Source organism: Aedes albopictus, chromosome 1, assembly GCF_035046485.1.
Source record: "Aedes albopictus strain Foshan chromosome 1, AalbF5, whole genome shotgun sequence".
In the NCBI taxonomy this organism is placed as follows: domain Eukaryota; kingdom Metazoa; phylum Arthropoda; class Insecta; order Diptera; family Culicidae; genus Aedes; species Aedes albopictus.
In genome coordinates, this window is record NC_085136.1 from 61916932 (window position 1) to 61939945 (window position 23014).

Genomic DNA, 23014 nt, shown 5'->3' on the forward strand with positions numbered 1-23014 from the left:
GTAATCGATGAATTGTTGTTACATTACTGATACGGTGTAACATCATACAGATCCATCATAGTTCTGAAGAGAAGTTTTTTTTTTCAAGGCATCCAAGAACTTCCGCAAGTTAAGTCCTGAAGATCTACAAGCAAAATCAAAGGGGTTATTGCCACATTACTGATGCAGTTTAACATCCTATAGGTCCATGGATCATGGTTCTATAAAGAACTAGGCGCACGGTTCTGTAAATGCTTTCTAGGTCATCCAAGAACTTCCGCAAGTAAAAGCTTGAAGATCCACTAGCGTACACACTAAGATGGGCTCGGCAAACGCCGGCACTGCCGTGGCTCAGCAAATATGTTTACGTTTGTTAGCTGAATTTCGGCAAAATGTTTCCTGAACCTCAGCAAACAAGCAACACGAGTGCTGAGATCTCGTTGAAAAACAAGTTTGCTGAGCACTCGGCGGTACCAATTTCAGTCAAAAGCATGCAAAATTGCTAAGATTCGGCGAAAACAATTAAGCGTGTAATCAATCAATTGTTGTTACATTACTGATACGGTGTAACATAACACAGGTTTATGGAACACGGATCTATAGAGATGTAATTTTCAAAGATGTTCTATGTAATCCAAGAACTTCCGTGAGTAAAGACCTTAAGGTCAACAAGCAGAATCAATAGATTATTGCTACATTACTGATGCGTTGCATTATCCTACAAGTCCTGGGAGCATGGTTCTGTAGAGAACTTTTTTTCAAAGATGTTCTTGGCCATCCAAGAATCTCCACGAGTAAAGAGTTCAATATCTACAGGCGTAATCGATGGAGTGTTGTTACATTACTGATACGGTGTAACATCCTACAGATTCCTGGAGTATACTTCTGCAGAGAAGTTATTTTCAAAGATGATCTAGTGCATCCAAGATCTTCCGCGAGTAAAGGCCTTAAGACCTATTAGCAAAATGAATGGGTTATTGTTACGTTATTGATGCAGTGTGACATCCAATAGGTCCATGAAGCATGGTTCTATAGAGAACTACTTTTCAATAATTTTCTAGATCATCGAAAAACTTCCGCAAGTGAGGTTCTTAAGGTCTACAAGTATAATAATGGAATGTTGTTGCATTACTGATGCGGTGTAACATACTTCAGGTCTTTACTCGTGGAGGACCTAGAACATCTTTGGAAATTAGTCCCTTACAGACAAAATTTGTCTTTAATGGTTCATGTCCCTGTAGGATGGCACAACGTATCAGTAATGTAACAACAATCCATTGGTTACCCTTGTAGATCTTAAGGGTTTTACTTGTGGGATTTCTTGGGGGTACTTGTGGGAGTTCTTTTTCTTTACGAAAGTTCTTTGGAGACCTAGAACTTGTTTGGGAATTGGTTTATCACAGAAAAAAGCTCCATAGATCCATAGGATGTTACAACATATCAGTAATGTGATAAGAAACCATTGATTATGGTTGTAGATCTTCAGTCCTTTACTCGCGGAAGTTCTTGGAGGTTCTACATGTTTGAAAATTGTTTCTTTACAGGACTTTCTACTACAGAACTTCATGGACCTGACCTGTAGAACGTTACACTGCATCAGTAATGTAACAGCATTTCATTGATTTCGTTTCTAGATATTCAGGCCTTGACTCACGGATGTTTTTGGATGACCTACTAGAACATCTTCGAAAATTAGTTCTATGCAGAACAACTCTCCATGGACTTGTAGGATCTTGTACCGTATCAATAATGTAACAACAATCCATCGATTACGCTCGACGATATCGAAGCCTTTACTCGCGGAAGCTCTTGGGTGTTCTGAGACATCTTTCTCTACATCACCATGCTCAATGGACTCCTTAATCCTTCGCTTTGTCCGTCTAAACAATCTTTAACACCCCAAAATTTCCTCTGAAATCTACCCTGGAACAAGTATGCACTTTTATCAACCTTAACCCATCTCTTGGCTCCTTTCCCACCGACCCCTAGAATCAACCCTTACTACACTACTCCCTCGTTTTCCGCTTTAACTCTCTAAAACAATCCTCGGATATCTGAAGGTGAAAACATTTTCAGTATTTTCAGATTTCTCTCAGTTTTTTTTTACAGGTTTCGCGAATTGACACGTGTAAAAAAGACCTTAGTGTATTTGGAAAATGACCACTTCCATGGGATCATCCAGAACTTTTCGGGGGACCAGGCTGATCCCAAGGGTCCATGAGAGCCTGGAAGAACAATTTTCCTTTATATTTCAACAAATCATGAAGTTTGAGGTGTCGCACGTTGGTTTTTGACAAAGTTGCAGGAATGACCACTTTGGCCACTTCCCTGAGGGCACCCATGACACTTAGACCGAGGGCACCCATGACCGTTCCCGAGGGGTCATAGGAGCCTAGACGGATTATTTTCCTTAACGTTTTGACAAATCTCATGAAGCTTGAGGTGTCGCAAGATTGATTTGACCAACGTTGTCGGAATGGCCATTTTGAACACTATCCTGAGGGCATCCGGAACGTTTCGGATGCGGCCAGGATCATCCTAAAGGGTCATGATGGTCTAAAAGGACTGTTTTCCTTCATGTTTCAAGAAACAATGTTATATTTGGGGAACTTTCATTTTCTTGTCAGCTGATTCATTTCATGATTCAGGGGATTTTTTCATGTTCTTGTCAGCTGATTCATTCCATGATTCATTCTTATTTATGCTTGGTGAACTACCTCCTCTGGCCATGGACTTATCCACCGATGAACCGAATTCATCGCGGTCCGAGAATTTTGACACTAGAGCGGGACCATTCCCAATCAGAATCGTTCAATTCTAATTGGAGTGACCCCGCTCTAGTGTCAAAATTCTCAGGCCGCGATGAATTCGATTCATCAGTGGATAAGTCCATAGACGAGTGCACCGATGAACCGAATTCATCGCGGTTCGAAAATTTTGTCACTAGAGCGGGGCTGCTTCCAATCAGAAGTGAATGATTTCCAATCAGAATTAAGCAATTCTGATTTGGGAATGGCCCCGCTCCAGTGTCAAAATTCTCGGACCGCGATGAATTTAGTTCATCGGTGCACTTGTCTTTTAGACTTATCCACCGATGAACCGAATTCACTCAGTCCAAGAATTTTGACACTAGTGCAGGGCCATTTCCCAATCAGAATCGTCCAACTCTGATTGGAAACTACCCCGCCCGCTCTAGGGTCAAAATTCTGTTCATCGGTGGATAAGTCCATGTCATGAACTGATCCACCAGTAGTGAATTTCCTATAAGAAAATTTAGATTCTGATTGAAAACGGCCACTCTTGAATGGCAAAATTCACGATCCGTTTAAACTTAGATCACCGGTGGATCAGTTCATCTACTCTGCCATGGAAAAGGGTTCATTTTTCGTAAACACTGCACCGGTAAAACGTCCAAATAATGAACTCGATCATCGGTCCGTTCATCAACCATTTTGAAGATGATGGTAGGAAGTAATTCACCTAAATTGAATAAGTATGAACTTTAGCATAGACGAGTGCACCGATGAACTGAATTCATCGCGGTCCGAGAATTTTGACACTAGAGCGGGGCCATTCCCAATCAGAAGTGCACGGTTTCCAATCAGAATCGAACAATTCTGATTGGGAATGGCGCCGCTTTAGTGTTGAAATTCTTGGACCGCAATGAATTCGGTACATTGGCGGATAAGTCCATTGCTGTTGAAGAGTTCATCAGTTCATTATGTCAATTGCACTTTATCATTTCTTTTAACACCAAATTCTAGATGTTTACTCGAAATTCGTAATTGATAAGATCATTTTTCAACAATAATTAGGATGCTAGTGCACCATCTGCGATGTGTGCAAGTCACTTTCAAGTCTCGGTTCTAATGCTGCTCTACCCACCACGCTACTCTGTCTTCTCTCGCAAAAGATCAAAGCAAGCCTCTAAATTTAGAGCTCCGTACCGCTATTCCACACCTTCCACCGTTCAGCCCACTTCTTCCGTACCAAAAATGTAACAGCGCATCTTCTCATGTGTAGTCTCGCGGTAAGCCGGCCGGGTATTACATACGTTCGATGATGCAGGAAGTAGTCATTCGCACACTCAATTGAACGAACACACAAGCCGGCAGCCGTTGGTGATTTGTTTAGGTTGACGCACATTTTCGCCACCTCTCGGCGCGTCGACAAACCCCCTGACATCACCCAAACAATCGAATCGAATCGACCACCGCACCGTGAATGCGCTTCAATTTCTAGTTTAGTAGGTGGGTAACGCACCAGCTGATCGAGTGAACCATTTTAACAACTCGAAAGGTACAGATGATGTTCAATAACTGGAAAGCAATGAACCGATGCACGAGTTGACGAAATTGACGTTTGAGCAGTGTCGTGTTTACAGAAAATGAGCTCGTTTCCATGGACTTACCCACCGATGAACAACCATTTCAAATCAGAATCGTCCAATTCTGATTGGAAACGACCCCGCTCTAGTGTCAAAGTTCTCGGACCGAATGAATTTTGTTTATCGGTGGAAAAGTCCATGGACTTATCCATCGATGAACCGAATTCATCGCGGTCCGAGAATTTTGACACTAGAGCGGGGTCGTTTCCAATCAGAATTGAACAAATCTGATTGAGAATGGCCCCGCTTTAGTGTCAAAATTCTCGGACCGCGATGAATTCGGTTCATCGGTGGATAAGTCCATAGGAGAGCGCTCTTGGATGAACTAAATTTCAAAACCACTTTATCTTTTCATAGAGCATCTATGAAAAGTAAAAGTGGATTTGATGTTTGGTTCATCATAGGTGAACCCCTTCCCCTGGCCTATGGTCACCTAGATAACAAGGCAACGCCCCAACTTTAAAGCAATGAACACGCGCATTGCTCCGTGAATTTATCCATCGATGAAACAAATTCACTCGATCCGAGCATTTTGACAATAAAGCGGGCCATTTCCAATGAGAAGTTGATGTTTACCAAAAATTAACTCGTTTCTATGGACTTATTCACCGGTGAACTGAATTCACTCAGTCCAAGAATTTCAACACTAAAGTGGGAAAATTTCAAATGAGATTTTGATTGGAAATGGCCCCGCTCTAATGTACCGTCTACCCCCTTTGGTTTGAACGACACCTCATGCAAACTGTGAGAATCTTTCTCTGTAATGATTATTCAAAAACTGTAGTATAAACTTTATTACCGATACTTCAATATTACATACAATGATTCACACTCCAGACAACAATAACAACATCTCCACATATGACAGATACTCAATGTAAACATACACGCTAAACGTAATAGAGTAATACAATAATGTGTTGTGTGCATACCACAAGGTACCACATCTCGTTTTTTCTCCAGATCCGCAGCAAGGTCACTCCACGTTGTTTTCGCTTATAGTCTCCTCAGTTTATGAACGTCTCGCTTCAGTCTCACATCAGAATTAGTAGTACAGTCATCCATTTGGTCATCCATCTCTGCTCGGCATTTTGGTAAATTACTTGGCCGTTACTTATGGTTGTACCTAAAAAGAAATATTATTTTGACCCAAGTATTTTCCCAAATCCCAAAATATTTTTAATACTGAGTGTCAAGCTAAATATTACCTTTGCTGATGAATTAATTGAATTGCTTTCCTCTTCTCAAATGTTTTCAATGACAGCTAGCTTGCAAACATTGTATACTGCCCACTGATTTTTTTTTTTTGACATGTCCTTTCATAGAAGAATCTCATACAAAAGGTATGTATATTCAGATTATTATTCAGACATTTTTTTTTACTAATATGTCGGAACACTGCACGAATGTTACAGTGGAAATATTATCAATATCCATTAACTCGTTTTCGATCCAAAGTGTCCAAGTGTCATACAAACACTATTTCCTTTTATGTTTTTTTTTAGCGAACTTCGCTGGAACTCGTTTCTTATTCAGAATATATTCAGAAGTTTGGCTCTACAGATTTTGTTTTCTAAATATCGAAGTGATTGATACTTTTTTTAAATCAAATCAGGGTTTCGAAAAACGTCACTTATCCAAAGCAATATTTGTAATACTAGTTTTAGCTAAATAGTAATTTGAAAACTTGAAAACATCCAGTTTTTGAATTATATTTAATACATATTGTTCACAAAACTCGCACCCGCACTAGCGCACCGGTTGCTGGTATTGCGCATCATTAGGCTACTTAATAGCTGAAATTTGCACTAATCTGAATCGAGTTGTTATGTTTATAAGTCGGTTATACATCAATTTTCGCACCGCCAGTCACTTCGGCTTCCATCCGAAAACGTAATGATAGTAGCCAATTATTATATACAAAGCAATTTTCTTCAGATAACAAAATAAATCGATCATCTTATTGGAGCATTTTTCGACGGTTCACCTATATAGGTGTCCACGTTTTTAGGAATCTGAATGAGTTTATTTTTACGGTTTGGTCGTTCAATAGGTTTACATTCTACGAGGTATATTTTCCCGCATTTACTGGTGATTCGTGCTCAATCAAACCTATTTTAACATTACAAAACCAAAAATTTGTTCCTTTGATGTCGCTCTTTTGGGTTCTGAACTGTAGGACTTATTTTCATGGTGAACCTCCAAAATATTGCAAAAGCCCCTCAACATGTTATTTTCTCACTCTAGATACCTAATGAAGCTATTTCAACAAGCCTTTTCCAAATTATTCGCATTCAATGTACCGTCAAAATTTAGGACTTTTTATCTTTAAGTAACTCTGATTTTCTACATATGCTAATCATATTGATAATATTCTCAGTTCGTTGGATCGGACTAGAATATTCTGCAATATTGCAAAGCCCAATCATCTGTCTATCATATCACTTATTTCACATCTTTTCGATGAAATACATCCTCATTTTTTTTGTTAACGCTTACAAGTCTGACGTAGTGCACACTGACCGTGATTGTCTGTGTCATTATGGCCCTTACGCTTGCCTCTACGATTTAATTCTATGTACTGAAACTATTTAAAGCACATTTTTATTCAAATTTTCAATGAACTTATTAACACAAATATCACTTATACAAGTAAACACATTTTTATTGGTAAAAATCCATGGATTTAATATATAAATTTTATTTGTACACACGTACTCGTTTTCCACGCTGGATCACACATAAAATCGATGGACCTTATATAAACTATGTGTATCTACACATGAAAAGGGTTATCTATGACAAATTGCAAAAATCTATGTGTGCGACACATGCATACAATATTTGCAGTTTTTTCAGTGTATGAAATCTGAAAATTCAAACAAGGTAACATGTTAGTAAATGGTAGATGTTTGCATTAATAAGCTCGACTGAAAAACAAACCTCATAATCCAGCTTTCATTAGATTTATCTATTCCTGTAGTTACAGAAATGATTATTTTTTCATTATTCCAATATCTTGTGCTTTTGATATACTGTACGTTATTCTCCTCAATAATAGTTTCAATACTTTAACTGATCAAAATTTGTCTCTTCCTGTAAGGAAATTGTTGTGCAGAATTTGTTGTTGAGCGTACTGCTGTACCTTGCTCTCTAACTTGTACCACAGTTCTTGGCAAGATGGCCCACTTATTGGCAAAAATGGCACTATATCCAGTGTTAGGCAATCATAAGTCAAAATGCCCCTCCTGACCACACCCGATTCATTTTATATTCAAAGACTTCAGAAGTGATTACTCAAGAACTCACTGTATTTGAATCGCATAAACATTTAGTGGCATTCAATAGGTTATAAAGCGCTTTTTACTCGAATTCCTGAGACTTCTAGTTAAGCCGAAAAGTTTAATTTTTTTATTGTTCGATTTTTTTTAAATATCCAATTCACTAGCCATTTGATTAGCATGATACTTAACAGGATAGTGGTTAGCAACTGCTCTGAATATGTCGTCTAGCTTCAACGGATGCTTTAACTGTCATTTCGACTTCCTATCTTGCAAACTACCAATACAGTTTAATTATTCTCACACATTGATGTTAATCATCTTGAAGTTACATTTTAAGTCTTGTAAGAGAGGACAAAGCATTAGTTAAATCATGTCTTCATGTTAATTTGGTTTCAAGAGCCAACCCTTTTTACGTCTCGTAGACTTATTATACTTTACTTAGCAATGATAACTTCATAATATATCACCTGAGGTGGGTCCATATACAATCTCAGTATCTGCTCAGTTATATTTGCATTTGGAACATATTCAAATACTATTCGTTCCTAACGCTCAGCCTAAAGTTTAGTTTTGTCTTTCGCCTTCTCAGCTGACACTTAATTGGTGTGAAATTTAATTTTTATGGTTCCATTTAACTATAAATCCCAGATTGGAGTTCAAGAGAAATCGCTCAAGAAACTTCTAGAACGATTGTTGGCAGAAACTTTCTATGGTGACTGCCATTTGAACTGTCATTTCTTCGCAACTGCGTACTGCGATCGAAGAAAAAACGGTTTCTTGAGCGATTCAGCCAAGGAATTTCCCATGCATCAAGATAGGCCCAAACAGCCCTTAAATCTGCGTTGGCTGGTAATCCGTTTCTTACGAAATTTACGACACTGTTTTAATAACACAATTCGCCTTATACGGCTCTACAAAGAATCGACTACATCTGCCTTGCAGGTCTTACCGCCTTTAACGGCATTTCCACCTTCAACGGTTTTTTCCTCGGTTTTTTCGCCTTCAACAGCTTTTCACTCTCCGACGGATCTTTCCGCCATCGACAGTTTTTCGCCTTAGTCGGCTCTTCTGCCTATAACATTTTTTCTGCTTTCGAAAAGTCTTTCCGCCTTCAACGGCTTTTCTATCTGTAATCCTTTCCGCCTTTTACGGCTATTTCAAGAATGTCGCCTTCATTAGCTTTTATCGCCTTCATTGGCTTTCATCGCCTTCACTGGCTTTTAACAGCAACGGCAAAATTTGATTTCAAAATATTGTTTCATCTCTACGCCTTCCTCGGCCATCCGGTTAACAAATCAATACTTCATTCATCATTCAGCATTTAAGTCTAGATTTAGGATAAAAATCCCATTTAACGAGTATCAATATCACAATCAACAAAACTTAGATTTTCTTCACAATTCTTTATTTCTTTATCTGACAATAGTGATTTTCATCGATCTGAACTAAACAATACCGATCACCATCAAAATCTCTCACAGGTGAATCATTGTCATTATTCGAAGGTACAAATAGATTGTTTGATTCATATTGAACAGTTAGTACACAATATTTACCTTTTTGATTCCAATGTTGAAATTCAATCACAAGTCATCACCTGGAGGTCATCACCACTCTGCATGCACCACACACACCACTCATCTCTTTCTTTTTTTCAAAGACAACATTTCCCGAACCGAAATTAAATAAACTAATTTCACATGCACTGTTCACCGTTCTCGTCGCCAATGTGAGAATCTTTCTCTGTAATGATTATTCAACAACTGTAGTATAAACTTTATTACCGATACTTCAATATTACATACAATGATTCACACTCCAGACAACAATAACAACATCTCCACATATGACAGATACTCAATGTAAACATACACGCTAAACGTAATAGAGTAATACAATAATGTGTTGTGTGCATACCACAAGGTACCACACAAACCAACTGGGTTCATTTTTCAATTTCAACTTCTAGTAACCCTGTGGGCATCGAAAAACACACTGATGGTAACCCTTTTTGCTGTTTTGTTTTGATTCTGCGTTCTGTTTCACCCCGTTCCATGAGCAGAATGACGTTTGAACATTTTTTTTTGTTTGAACGATGTGCAGATTAACGGGGGTCAAATTAGAAAGTGTTCAGATTAGATGCGGTCAAATCAACGGGGGTAGACGGTAAGTGAATTCGGTTCATCGGTGGATACCTAGAGTAAAGTGAACCTGAGTGAACTCGTGCATCAGAGACAAAATTGAGGTTAGTTTTCTATGCCAAACTGAATTGCAGTTATCAAACGTCGACTGTATCCCCTGTACCAGCACAAGATCCAATTAAGAAAACCTTCCTGTTGCATGCAGCAATCGATCATGGGTCCACATCGCCGTTCCTGTGAACGGTTCCATTTTTAGATGGATGGGCGCGACACAATTAGAAACTTGTACTCGTCCGAGTGACCGAATTCCGTCAATCACTCCGTCGAGGGAGATACTTTGGCGTTTGATCGCCACTTTGTCGTCGTAGTGTGCCATGTCGGGAGAATCGTCGTCGTTGGACCACCGAGGAAAGAGGATTCATGGCACACTGCGTGGAGAAAAATGGCGTTGTTTTATAAACAAAATCCAATCTAATCTAAGCCCGTGCGTAAACCTTTGCGCAGACTATGAATGAGAAAATGAAAAGGCCACGAAACGTGGCCGTGAGGGATGGTCGATCGGCCTTGTCCTTGGTTTTTGTACGGAAAGAACCCCAAAGTGCGACGACACGTCGCACTATAATCGAAATGAGAGAATTTAGAGGAACCACACAACTCTTGTCAAGTGGTCGTGCTTTATTGGCAAACATAAACACTCGAAAACGAAATTGGAGGGGGCGCGCCCTCATCGAACAGATGGGAATTTTTATGACTGACATCGCTACGAAAGCCGGTCTGTCTGACCTTCAACGTTGGACATTGGACGTAGACTTAGGAGTGGAATGATCGTAGTCGTAAGTTAAACGGTAGTAAAAATGTCAACGGCTTTTTAGAGTTGACAATGTTTTTCTTGTAGGAAAATTTGTCTACTGGTCGGAAGCACAAAAGTAAACAGACATAATCGACTGTTCCCGTCAAATGCAACACTTATGTTACATATACAATTTCCATCTAAATACGAATGAACAATACAAATGTAGTTTGAACACTACAAATGTAGTTTAAAACAAAACATTACAAATGGCCAACAACAAAAAAGCTGTGAGAGGTCTCAGAAGAACTTCGGAGCATCCTTAAAGAACATTTTAGCAAAATCTTTGTACAAACCATTAGAAGAAACTTTGAGAAATCTCTTAACAAGACCTTTGTCTAAACCTTATCTTCCCCACAGAGCCATTTATTCTTTGTCATGGAGTACCTGAACGGGGGCGATTTGATGTTCCACATACAGCAGAGCGGACGGTTCCAGGAGGCGCGAGCAAAGTTCTACGCCGCCGAAATTGTGTCCGGGCTGAAGTTCCTGCATCGAAAGGGTATCGTTTATCGGTAAGATCTATCCACTGGACATTGAAGGCTTATGTTAAACTCAACAATACCTTGGTATCGTTCACAGTGATCTGAAGCTGGACAACGTGCTGCTGGACTACGACGGCCACGTGCGGATAGCGGACTTTGGCATGTGCAAGCTGGAGATCTACCTGGACCGGTTGGCGGACAGTTTCTGCGGCACACCGGATTACATGGCGCCTGAAATCATCAAAGTAGGGAACCTTTGCTCAGCCTAGATGTTGTAGAACTTCACTGATCACCGTTTCCCATCTTTATTTCTCAGGGCCAGAAATACAACCAAGCCGTCGATTGGTGGTCGTTCGGTGTGCTGGTGTACGAGATGCTCGTCGGCCAGTCGCCCTTCAGTGGTTGCGACGAGGACGAGCTGTTCTGGTCCATCTGCAACGAGATTCCATGGTTCCCGCACTTCCTGTCGAAGGACGCCCTAAAGCTGCTGCAATCGGTGAGTTTCCATTTTCATAATTGGAAAATTTGTGACATAATAACATTTCCTAAATTGTGGTTTGCAGCTGCTGGAGAAGGACGCCACGATACGGTTAGGGTGCTTCAACACGATGGACGAAGACAGCGACATCAAGTACCATCCGTTCTTCGAGAGCATTGACTGGCAGAAGCTGGAGAGACGAGGGCTGGAGCCACCGTTCAAGCCGCAAGTGGTAAGTTCATCATCAATTAGTTCGCTGACTTCGTTCCCTACACCACCGTTCAGGTACTCATCGAAGTGCTGATTCCACCTTTCAATCACCTCGTTTCCTCAATCCCTGCACATTTGGGTTCACGGTACATAGCCGTTGCGTGATGCGGTATCATTTTCTCCCATGGGAACTCCTAAAACCCCTTGAGGTAACCTGAAACCCCCGGAATCGTCTATGAATGCTACTTCAATCTCCTGAAAACCCGTGGAACGTTCCCTAAAGGGACCCTAAAAAACATCGATATATCCTTAGGTCCCCTGAAGTAACTCTTAAACTCCCCTGAAAACATCCTGAAACCCCCAGACATCATAAAATGCTTTCGCAACCCCTTTGAACGTCCCTGAAATCTCACCTCGTGGAACATTGAAATTCCCCTGAAAATTAACCCCTTATAATTCCCTGAAACTCCCCTAAGATCTCCTGAAAAGATCATGGAGGAACCCTACTGGAACCTCCTGTACCGACCCTGAATCGCCCTTGCAACCCCCTGAAATACCTCTGAAAACTCCTTTTAACCCAAATAACCCATAGTCTGGGATCATTTGCAACGCTCATGAAACCTCCTGGAACGCCCCTGAGCCCCCGGAACACCTCTGCAAACTCCCTTAGACCCACGAAACGCCCCAGAAACCACTTTCTGGAACCTCTTTACTCAGTAACCACCTGCAATGCGTTTAGAACGCTTCCAATACGCCTCTGAAACCCCCAGACATCATAAAACGCTTTCGAAACCCCTTTGAACGTCCCTGAAATCTCACCTTGTGGAACATTGAATTTCCCCTGAAAACTAACCCCCTATAATTCCCCTGAAATCCCTAGGACCCCTAAGAAAGGTCGTTTAAAACGCCTCTGAAACCCCCTGACATGCCCCTACAACCCTCTAAGAAACCCTGGGGAATACACTTGCAACTTCCCTGGAAACCCCTGAAACTCTCCTAAGATCTCCTGATGGAGGAACCCTACTGAAACCTTCTGTACCTACCCTGAATCGCCCTTGCAACCCCCTGAAATACCTCTGGAATGCCTCTGAAAACTTCTTCTAACCCAAATGGCTCAGAGTCTGCATGAAACGACCTTCAACCACCTGGGATCCCTTGCAACGCTCATGAAACCTCCTGGAACGCCCCTGAGCCCTCGAAACACCTCTGCAAACCCCCTTAGACCCACGAAACGCCCCAGAAATCACCTGCGGCTTCCTTCCCAAGCAGAAACCGCCAAAAACCTCCTGAAATGTTCATGAAAGCCCCCTGGAACACACCGCCACCACCCGCAGGGAGTCCATTAAATTCATCACCTGGAACACTCGTGAAACGTCTCTGGCAACTTCCCAGATACATTAGAATGCCTCTGAACCTCTTCGAAGCACCTCTAACCCCATGAGTTCGCATGAAACGCCCCTGGAACGCCTCTGAATCTTTCTGTAACGTCCTTGAGTCCTGAAATATCCTTGAAAGGCCCCTGAGACCTCCAGCGACGCCCCAGTAACCCCAGGAGTGCCCCTTGAAGCAGCTCTGTAATCTCGCTTGAACCAATTTTTCGGATGGTTTCAGGTGCTTCCCAAGGGTTCCAGAGATGTTTAAGATTTATATCAGATGGGTTTGAAGCCATTTGAGGAGAGTTTAAGGCGATTTTAAGAGCTTACCAGGAAAGCTTAATATTAAACCAGCTGAAACTGCTTGACCATCCCTGGAACATCTTAGTACCTCTTGGAACACTACTGAGAGCTTCCTCAGATCTTTTGAAACATGGAACGCCAATGGAAATCTCTAAAATCCTTTAAGATAACCTGGAACCCCTGAAATCCTCCTTGAACTAATCCCCTGAAAACATATGGAATGTCCATAAAACAACCCTTAAACACTCCTTTAGGTCCCCTGTAACGCCCCTGAAAACCTCCTGAAACCTCCTAGACGTGATAAAAACTGTCGAAACCTCTTGGATCGTCCCTAAAATCCCCTGAATGCTTCTGGAATTCCCCTGGAAGCCCATGGGAACCTACTGAGAGACCATGATCCCCCTTAAAGATCCCCTAAAATGCCCCTAGAACCCCCTGAGGACCCAAGTGACGGCCAATTTTGAATCGATGTTCGCAACATCAATGTTTTTGTTCCGATTAATTGATTGTTTGAATCGAAGTTGAAGTACCACAGAATCGACCGAACCGATTTTCTTCACTTGATTTTTTACATCGATTCGTCTGGTCTAATTCGAATAAACGACTCCTAAATCCCCAAGAACGCCACTGAGACGCCCATGAAATTCCCTTAGGCCCACTGAACCACCTCTGGAATGCCTCTGAAACCCTATGAAACCCCCATGGCCTAGAGTCCGCATAAAACCCCCTGAAACCTCCTAAGGTTTCTCGCAAAGGTCCAGAAAACTCTTGCAACGCCCCTGAGACCCCCTGTAACACACCTGGAAACCCTTTCTCACCTAAAACTCTGAGACTTTCTGAAACGTCATTGGAACCCTATGGAATCATGAAACGTTTCCGAACTCCCTGATACCCCCTGAACGCCCAAAAAATCATTTGAGACCTCCTGAAATGCCTCTAAAACACACCTTGGAATTCCTTAGCACATCTTGAAAAGTTCTGAGAGTCAGAAACAACCTAGAATGCCTCCGGAACGCTTCCAAAACACCCGCGAGACCCTCTATAAAGCCACTGGAATAACCCTGTAAACCCCATAAAGCCCCAAGGGTTCACTTGAAACACCTCTGAACGCCCTCGAACTTCCTGAAACCCCATGGAATGCCTCTGAATCTCCCTGGAACGTCCTTGACACCCTCTGCAAATCCTTTAACACCTCCAGCGATGTCCCTGTCCCCACTGAAACAAAGCCTTCTTCTTAGCAGTGTTCTATGACTATGACAGGCACGAAGATATTACATGCCCAAGGATATCAAGAAAATTTGCATTAGGAAAAGTTCTTTCGCCGACCGGGAATCGAACCCGTCACCTTCAGCATGGTCATGCTGAATACCCACTTCTTTAGAGCTGTGGCTTTAGGGGCCGATCTTCTGGTCTGGTCATCCATGAAGTCAATCTGCCTTCTAGTCTTCTTCTTTATATATTGTCATTCTTCTTGGCGTTTCGACAAATTGACGAATTTCTGGGACTTGTGGTATCATAATACCTTCTTGTATTTTATTTTTCTGATCATGTGGTCGACCGTTCCTAAAATCCTATTCTTATTTTTTTGTTTTTTTTTTTCTTTCTGATCTTTACCTTTAATCGTGTTCGTTTGATCTTCTAGGCTTTTTTTCCATTGGTTTGATTGGTTGTTCTGATCCTCTAGTCTTCAGTTCAGCTGGTATATCAGTTTTTTTATCTCCCGTCTTCAATTCTTTCCGACTCTGCTCTTTCATTGATGAGGTCCTAATGGGTCGGTGTCCTAAGGGTCTCCACATGGACGAAACCATCCATTCCGGGGTGGAGCTTGACGATCTTCCCCAGTAACTGTTCTTTGCCAGTTTGCTGGCGGAACGTTGTCCTCCTCAATGATGACGATGGCACCAACCGTGATGACGACCGACGGGTCGCAACCTTTAGTTGTACTCCCTAGTTATCATAAAACGCTATCAAAACCCCTTCGAAAGCCCCTGAAAACCCGCTATAATTCCCCTGAAACCCCTGGCCCTCTAAAACCGCCTGACACGCCCATACAACCCCTGCAACGCCCCTGGAAACTCCTGAAACTTCCCTAAGGTCTCCTGAAAATATTATGAGGGAACTCTACTGAAACCTCCGGTACCGCCCGTGAATCACCCCTGAATCGCCTTTGCAACCCCCTGAAACACTACTGGCATGCCTTTGAAAAGCCCATGAAACCCGTATGGTCCAGAGTCCGCATTAAACGACTTTAAACCTCCTGGAACGCACCTTAGTCCCCTGGAACATCCCTGTAACCCCCTTTAGAGACTTCCTTAAACACCCCTTGGAACCCCTTCGAAAACTCTGAGAGCCAGTAAATGCCCAGAATGCCTCTGAAATACCCTGAACCTGTAAAGCCCCTGAAACGCCACTTGTAACCATCTCAAACCGTCAGAGACCTCCTGAGATGTCCATGTCGTCCTCCTCAAGACTAATTCTAATTCTAATTCTACAATCCTAACAGAACCTCTATAAGCACTCCTGAGGAACCTCTGATAACCAAGCAAGCTCATCTGGTACCACAATCCTATCCTCATTTTTTTCTTCTAGTTTATTTCTGTCTTCTTTTCTTCTCTACTTTAAATCTTTTACTTCTGAGGTCTTCGTTTATTCTTAGTATCTGGTCTTTTAGTCTTCGTTTCTCTAGGAGACCAAAGGCTTTGTGTTCATTTTGCTGATCTCATGGTCTCCTATTCTACAGGTTATTTGCTCTTCGTTTTCTTCTTCTTGGCGTAACGTCCCCCACTGGGACAAAGGTTGCTTCTCAGCAGTGTTCTATTAACACTTCCAAAGCTATAACCTGATGGGTCCATAAATTTAAAAAGTGCATAGATTAAAACTAGCCATAAAGAGCGAATTTTGTTCATGAACTAAGTCAGCGTTTTAAAGAAGTAGTATAACAGAACAGGTTTTGCTCCTTCGGGTTTCCAGAAATTTCAGGGGATCTTAAAAGGACGCGGTTTCATGGAGTTTCAGGGGCGCTTTAAAATGTATAGATAGGTTTAAGGGTGTTTTAGAGGGTTCCAGAGGAAGTTTCAGATTTATTTCAGATGGGTTTGAAGAGTTGCAAGCGGTTTACGAATATTTCAGAGGGATTCCGGGAGTTCCGCTGAATAGCGCCATCAACCCCCTTAAACCCCTTTTCAATTCCCTGGAACGCTATGTAACGCCCCTGAAACTCCCTGTAGCCTTTTGCAATACTTCTGGATTACAACTGGAAACCTCCAATACTCCTTGTAAACTCACATGAATTCTTTGAAACCTCCTGAACAGGGATGCCATATATATAGATTTATCTGTATTATACAGATTTTTGAGCATCCGTACAGATTTCGTTTAATATGAAATACAGATTTTTGAGCTAGCGATTTTTGTATGGGATATAGATTGTTCACGCAAATTTTGTATGGGATACAAGTTTTTGAGAAGTGCGATACATACCTCATACATACATACATATTTTTCAAAAAATCATCTGGCATCCCTGCTCCTGAATTCTCCTAAAATACCGCTTCTGAAAATCCTCGGAACATCCCCTAAATCCTCTGCGACCTCTTTAAATGCGTATAAACCCCTTTAAATTCCCTAAGGCTTCCTGAAACACCCTGGAACCCCCTTAAGATCCTTCGAATGCCCCTGGAAAAACATGAAACGCCTTTCCCAAGTTACATTTCTAGTCAAATGCACTAGAAGAGGTTCTTAGAACCATCGTTAAACCCAAATAAAAGGTGTTAGATTCTATGACAGTTTTCAAAGCCTTTTCAAGACTAATCGGTCATGAAAATGTTACTTGAGATGAGAACCTCTTCAAACACTCTGAGAGCCCCTAAGACCACTTCGAAAGCTTCTGGAACACCTGACACTCCTTGCAATTCTGGAACTTCCCTGGAATGCTCCTAAATACGTCATGAAACGCTCCGTAAACCTTATGAAACTCTTTGGAACGTCCCTAAAATAGCTTGGGTCCTTTAAAACACCCTTTAAGTGCCTCATAGATTCCCTCAGACACCCCTGAAATGAAACGCTCCTGGGAATTTCCTGAACACTCTGATACGACCCCAGGGGGTCTAGATGATCAACCGGGGCCTTAAAAATCCTGCAGGGCCCCCCACGGGGCCCCGTGGCTAATCGAGTTTAAGGCAACTTGCAGACCACGTGAAATTCAAACTCCTGTCCCTGAACACTCTAAGAGTTCCTGAAATCAGCTTACATACCTCTGGATCGAAAACATCTCTGAATCCCCTTAAATCCAACTGAATACACCTATAACACTTCTACACGACTCTCTGGAGCGACCATGGATCGTCCTTGCAATCCCCGAGTGACTTTTCTGGAACACCTCTGAGAACTTCTATGCAACCACCTAGAATAGTGCACCTTTGAAATTCCCATGAAACAAACCGCATCCTCTAGAACGCCACTGATATTTCTTGAATGAACCTTCAGAGTCCAGCTGAAACGCCTCAGAAACCCTCTGAAACCTCCTGAGATCGCCTGAAACACTCCTGAATACCCCGGATCTCTTCTGAAACTATCTGAGACTGCCTGGAACACCTCTTAAAGGCTTAAGGAAATCCTTTGAGACCTCAAGAGTGCTTCCGAAAAATCCCCAGATACTCCCCTGACCCAAGAAACATAACTAGCTGAATAACAGTTTCTTAAGCGAAATTTGCTTAAGAGTGGTTTGTTCCATTTTTGTACAGCCAAAATGTTTGTTGGGGAAATCTCTCTGGGATGTTTATGTAATTCTTCTAAAACTCCTTGGCAAGGCATTCGAAACCCCCATGAAATCCCCTAATTCCATAGAACGCCTCTGAAACGTCTCTTTCAGTCCAAGCAAACTTTTGAAAAAAAATAACCCTCTTAAGACCGAGCAGTAGAGGGTCTTAAGAGGGTTATTTTTTTTTCAAAAGTTGTCAATGAACTTATCCACGATGACGTCACACGCCAACTGACAGCATGCTGTGAAACGGTAACTGCGGGCCGTGTTTACTAAAATCACTGCTCACATCTTGCATCCGGCGAGATCCGGTGAACATCCAGTGAACTTTCGGTCGCTGGATGTTCATGAATATGTCATTTTTTGTAAACAGTGCCCGCAGTTACAGATGAAAAGAAGAATCAATCCAGAGGAAAAAGAAGACCGTGGATAAGTCCATAGTCTATTTACATTTTGCACGATGATGTCACGAATGAACGCTAGGTTCACTCACGTTCGTCCTGTCCTCTTCTCTGCCACACGTCTTTTGACAGTTTCCGATGGTTTGTTTTGATTCCCGTTCATTGCCGTTCTCTTCTCTATTGGGGAGAAAATTTCTATGCAAAACTCTAAGCTGACAGCAGTGTTACCAGTGAAATCTCTCGTGAATCCAACTAGAGTGAACATAGACTTGAGAAAGTGGTTTATCTAGAATGAATGAATGTGAACCAACTGCCATGGAAAAGTAGATTTTATATGGAAAATTTACTTTTTCCCAACGATAAGTTCATTCATATTCATCCTGTTCCTCCATCCTATGGACCTTGGCGAGTTCACTACTTTGTCGTTTTAGCGGTGTCGTGTTTGGAGGCCGTGCACAAATGACGTCACGCTTTAAAGGGGGAGGGGGGGGGGGGTGGTTCGCAGAACGTAACGATTGATGTTCCATACAAAAAGTGTGACATAGGGGAGAGGGGGGTTGGAAAAGGTCGATTTTTGCGTGACATAATTTGTGTATTACCCTTGCAGAAAATTAACTCGTTTCCATGGCCATCTAAAAAACACAGCTCCACTCAAAAGTCATATGAGTGAACACGTGCATTGATGCATCAGAGTAGCAATGAGGGTAATGGAGGAATCAACTGAACACTCAATTTACTCTTACTTTTGCGACAACTTAATAAAAAAAAAACAATACTTTAAACCCATTTCTTTTATGCAGGTTTTTTTACTGGCCAGGAAGAAGAAGTTTCAGGGTCGTTCCAGGGGGCTTAGGGGATTCTATGGTGATTTCAGGGGTTTCCAATGGGATTTCCAGGGAGTTCCAGCGGCGTCCTAGGAGGTGTCATGGGGTTTCCATGGGCGTTCCAAGGGAATCTCTGCGGTCCATTGGCGCTTCATGTGGACTCTGATAGTTTTATGTGGTTTCCAGGGACATTCTAGGGTGTTCCATAGAGTTAGAGGGGCGTTCTAGGAAATCTGGGATGTTTCAGAAGCGATTTCAGGGGATATCATTGGCTATCAGAGGTTTCAATAGGTTCCCATGGGCGTTTCAGAAGGTCTCAGAGGAGTTTCATATAGTTCCCTGGGGTGTTCTAGGGGATCTCAGGACGTTCCAGGTTTCCGGGTGGCCCCAGAGTGTCTCAAGAGGTTCCCGTGGGCGTTTCAGGGTGTTTCAGGAGAATTGCTGAAAACCTCATAGGATTTTGGGGACGTTTGAAGGGTGTTTCATGGGCTTTAAAGGGGTTTCCAGGGGTATCCCAGGGGTTTCAGGCGCGTTCCAGGGGGATCCAGAAGTGTTTTAGGAGACCTCAGGAGACTTCAGGGGGTTTTATAAGCGTTTCGGACGTACTCTGGGGGTTTTATGGGGTTTCCAGGAGTATCCCATGGGTAACCCAGGGAATCTCGGGGATTTGCAAGAACATACCAGCCAATTTTAGGGGCGTTCAAAATGATCTGGGGGCAAAGACAAACTGTACTGTTTTCTTCTATGTACAAGTGTCATTTACTCAGTAAGCAACATAGCCTACTACAGAAAAAATGGAGAAAATGCAAGTCGCAACGTAAGTTGAAAAAAAGGTGAACTCTGATCTGTCAAATTTAGGGACCTGGGGACCAGATGAAGTACTAGATCTGGTGGCTGGTTTGAACCCGAGTGCGACGTCTTAATTTAGTCTTTGCGGGGGGGTTTTCAAGGGCGTTTCAGGGCCGTTTCAAAAGGTTTCAGTAGGTTCCCATGGTATTTTCAGGAGGTGTCAGTGGGTTTTAGGGGCTTCCAGAGGTGTTCCCAAGGGGGGCTGAGGGGGCTGCAGGGACGTTTCAAATTTCAAAGGCATTCTATGGGATCTAAGGGGGTTTTAAGGGGCGTTCCAGGGGGATCATGGGCTCTCGGGCGTTTCAGAAGGTTCCCATGGGAATTTTAGAAGGTCTAACTGGGTTTTAGGGGAGTTATAGGGGGTTTCTAGGAGCATTTCAGGGGGTCAAGGAGGGTTCAGTCACAGTTGTAAAGGTGTTACTATTTAGCATGACCATGCTGAGCTTTTTGTAATAAAAATTTCCTTGACTTCCTTGTATCTTAGAGTATCTAATCTAAGAAGTTGGCTTTGTTCCAGTTTAGACGTTACGCCATGAAAAAGAAGAAGAGTTGTTCAGGACGTTCTAGAGACATTGACTGGGTTTCAAAGGGTTTGCAGGGCATCTCAGGGGTGTTCAAAGATTTTCGAGAGCGCTCCAGGTGGTTTCAAGGGCTCTCAGAGCTATTTAGGAGGCTCCCAGAGGCGTTTAGGGTGGTTGTCAGAGGTGTGTCCGGAGACCTAAGGGAATTTCGAGAGATTTCAGGGGCTTTCAAATGATGCTTCGGGGAGTTTCAGGGATGGTTCATGGGTTTTCAAAGGATTAAACGCCCCTAAGGAGAATTTCGGGTGGTTCTAAAACATCACAAGGGGTTTTAGGGGCGCCCATGCGTATCAGAAGTGTTTTGAGAGGTCTCAAGAGGCTCTCAGGGAATTGTAGGACTGCTTAAGGGCAAGGTATTTGGGGAGTAGATAGCTCATATTTACTCGAACACAAATCCAGAGAACCATTAAACGGATCTGGCAGAAAATGTAACTCAACGTTTACTGTGTGGAAGCAAGGATCAAGTTACATTTTTAACCAGATAAGTTTGACGGTGTTCTAGATCTGTGCTCGAGAAAACCTTGTCCTTAAGAGGGACAACATAGAACGCCTCTGAAACGTCTCTTTCAGTCCAAGCAAACTTTTGAAAAAAAAATAACCCTCTTAAGACCGAGCAGTAGAGGGTCTTAAGAGGGTTATTTTTTTTTCAAAAGTTTGCTTGGACTGAAAGAGACGTTTCAGAGGCGTTCTATGTTGTCCCTCTTAAGGACAAGGTTTTCTCGAGCACAGATCTAGAACACCGTCAAACTTATCTGGTTAAAAATGTAACTTGATCCTTGCTTCCACACAGTAAACGTTGAGTTACATTTTCTGCCAGATCCGTTTAATGGTTCTCTGGATTTGTGTTCGAGTAAATATGAGCTATCTACTCCCCAAATACCTTGCCCTTAAGCAGTCCTACAATTCCCTGAGAGCCTCTTGAGACCTCTCAAAACACTTCTGATACGCATGGGCGCCCCTAAAACCCCTTGTGATGTTTTAGAACCACCCGAAATTCTCCTTAGGGGCGTTTAATCCTTTGAAAACCCATGAACCATCCCTGAAACTCCCCGAAGCATCATTTGAAAGCCCCTGAAATCTCTCGAAATTCCCTTAGGTCTCCGGACACACCTCTGACAACCACCCTAAACGCCTCTGGGAGCCTCCTAAATAGCTCTGAGAGCCCTTGAAACCACCTGGAGCGCTCTCGAAAATCTTTGAACACCCCTGAGATGCCCTGCAAACCCTTTGAAACCCAGTCAATGTCTCTAGAACGTCCTGAACAACTCTTCTTCTTTTTCATGGCGTAACGTCTAAACTGGAACAAAGCCAACTTCTTAGATTAGATACTCTAAGATACAAGGAAGTCAAGGAAATTTTTATTACAAAAAGCTCAGCATGGTCATGCTAAATAGTAACACCTTTACAACTGTGACTGAACCCTCCTTGACCCCCTGAAATGCTCCTAGAAACCCCCTATAACTCCCCTAAAACCCAGTTAGACCTTCTAAAATTCCCATGGGAACCTTCTGAAACGCCCGAGAGCCCATGATCCCCCTGGAACGCCCCTTAAAACCCCCTTAGATCCCATAGAATGCCTTTGAAATTTGAAACGTCCCTGCAGCCCCCTCAGCCCCCCTTGGGAACACCTCTGGAAGCCCCTAAAACCCACTGACACCTCCTGAAAATACCATGGGAACCTACTGAAACCTTTTGAAACGGCCCTGAAACGCCCTTGAAAACCCCCCCGCAAAGACTAAATTAAGACGTCGCACTCGGGTTCAAACCAGCCACCAGATCTAGTACTTCATCTGGTCCCCAGGTCCCTAAATTTGACAGATCAGAGTTCACCTTTTTTTCAACTTACGTTGCGACTTGCATTTTCTCCATTTTTTCTGTAGTAGGCTATGTTGCTTACTGAGTAAATGACACTTGTACATAGAAGAAAACAGTACAGTTTGTCTTTGCCCCCAGATCATTTTGAACGCCCCTAAAATTGGCTGGTATGTTCTTGCAAATCCCCGAGATTCCCTGGGTTACCCATGGGATACTCCTGGAAACCCCATAAAACCCCCAGAGTACGTCCGAAACGCTTATAAAACCCCCTGAAGTCTCCTGAGGTCTCCTAAAA

At 42.5% G+C, this 23014-nt stretch overlaps 1 protein-coding gene across 4 annotated transcripts in view; it reads left to right on the forward strand.

Annotated features, from left to right (window-relative positions):
• LOC109401866 (titin-like) overlaps window positions 1-23014 on the forward strand; it is a 206581-nt gene that overhangs the window by 178740 nt on the left and 4827 nt on the right. For all 4 annotated transcript variants that reach the window (XM_029855016.2, XM_029855015.2, XM_019674463.3 and 1 more), the window contains 4 exons: window positions 11002-11156; window positions 11224-11371; window positions 11443-11622; window positions 11690-11836. In XM_029855016.2, the coding sequence (XP_029710876.2) occupies window positions 11002-11156; window positions 11224-11371; window positions 11443-11622; window positions 11690-11836 (630 nt within the window). The remainder of the gene's footprint in view (window positions 1-11001; window positions 11157-11223; window positions 11372-11442; window positions 11623-11689; window positions 11837-23014) is intronic.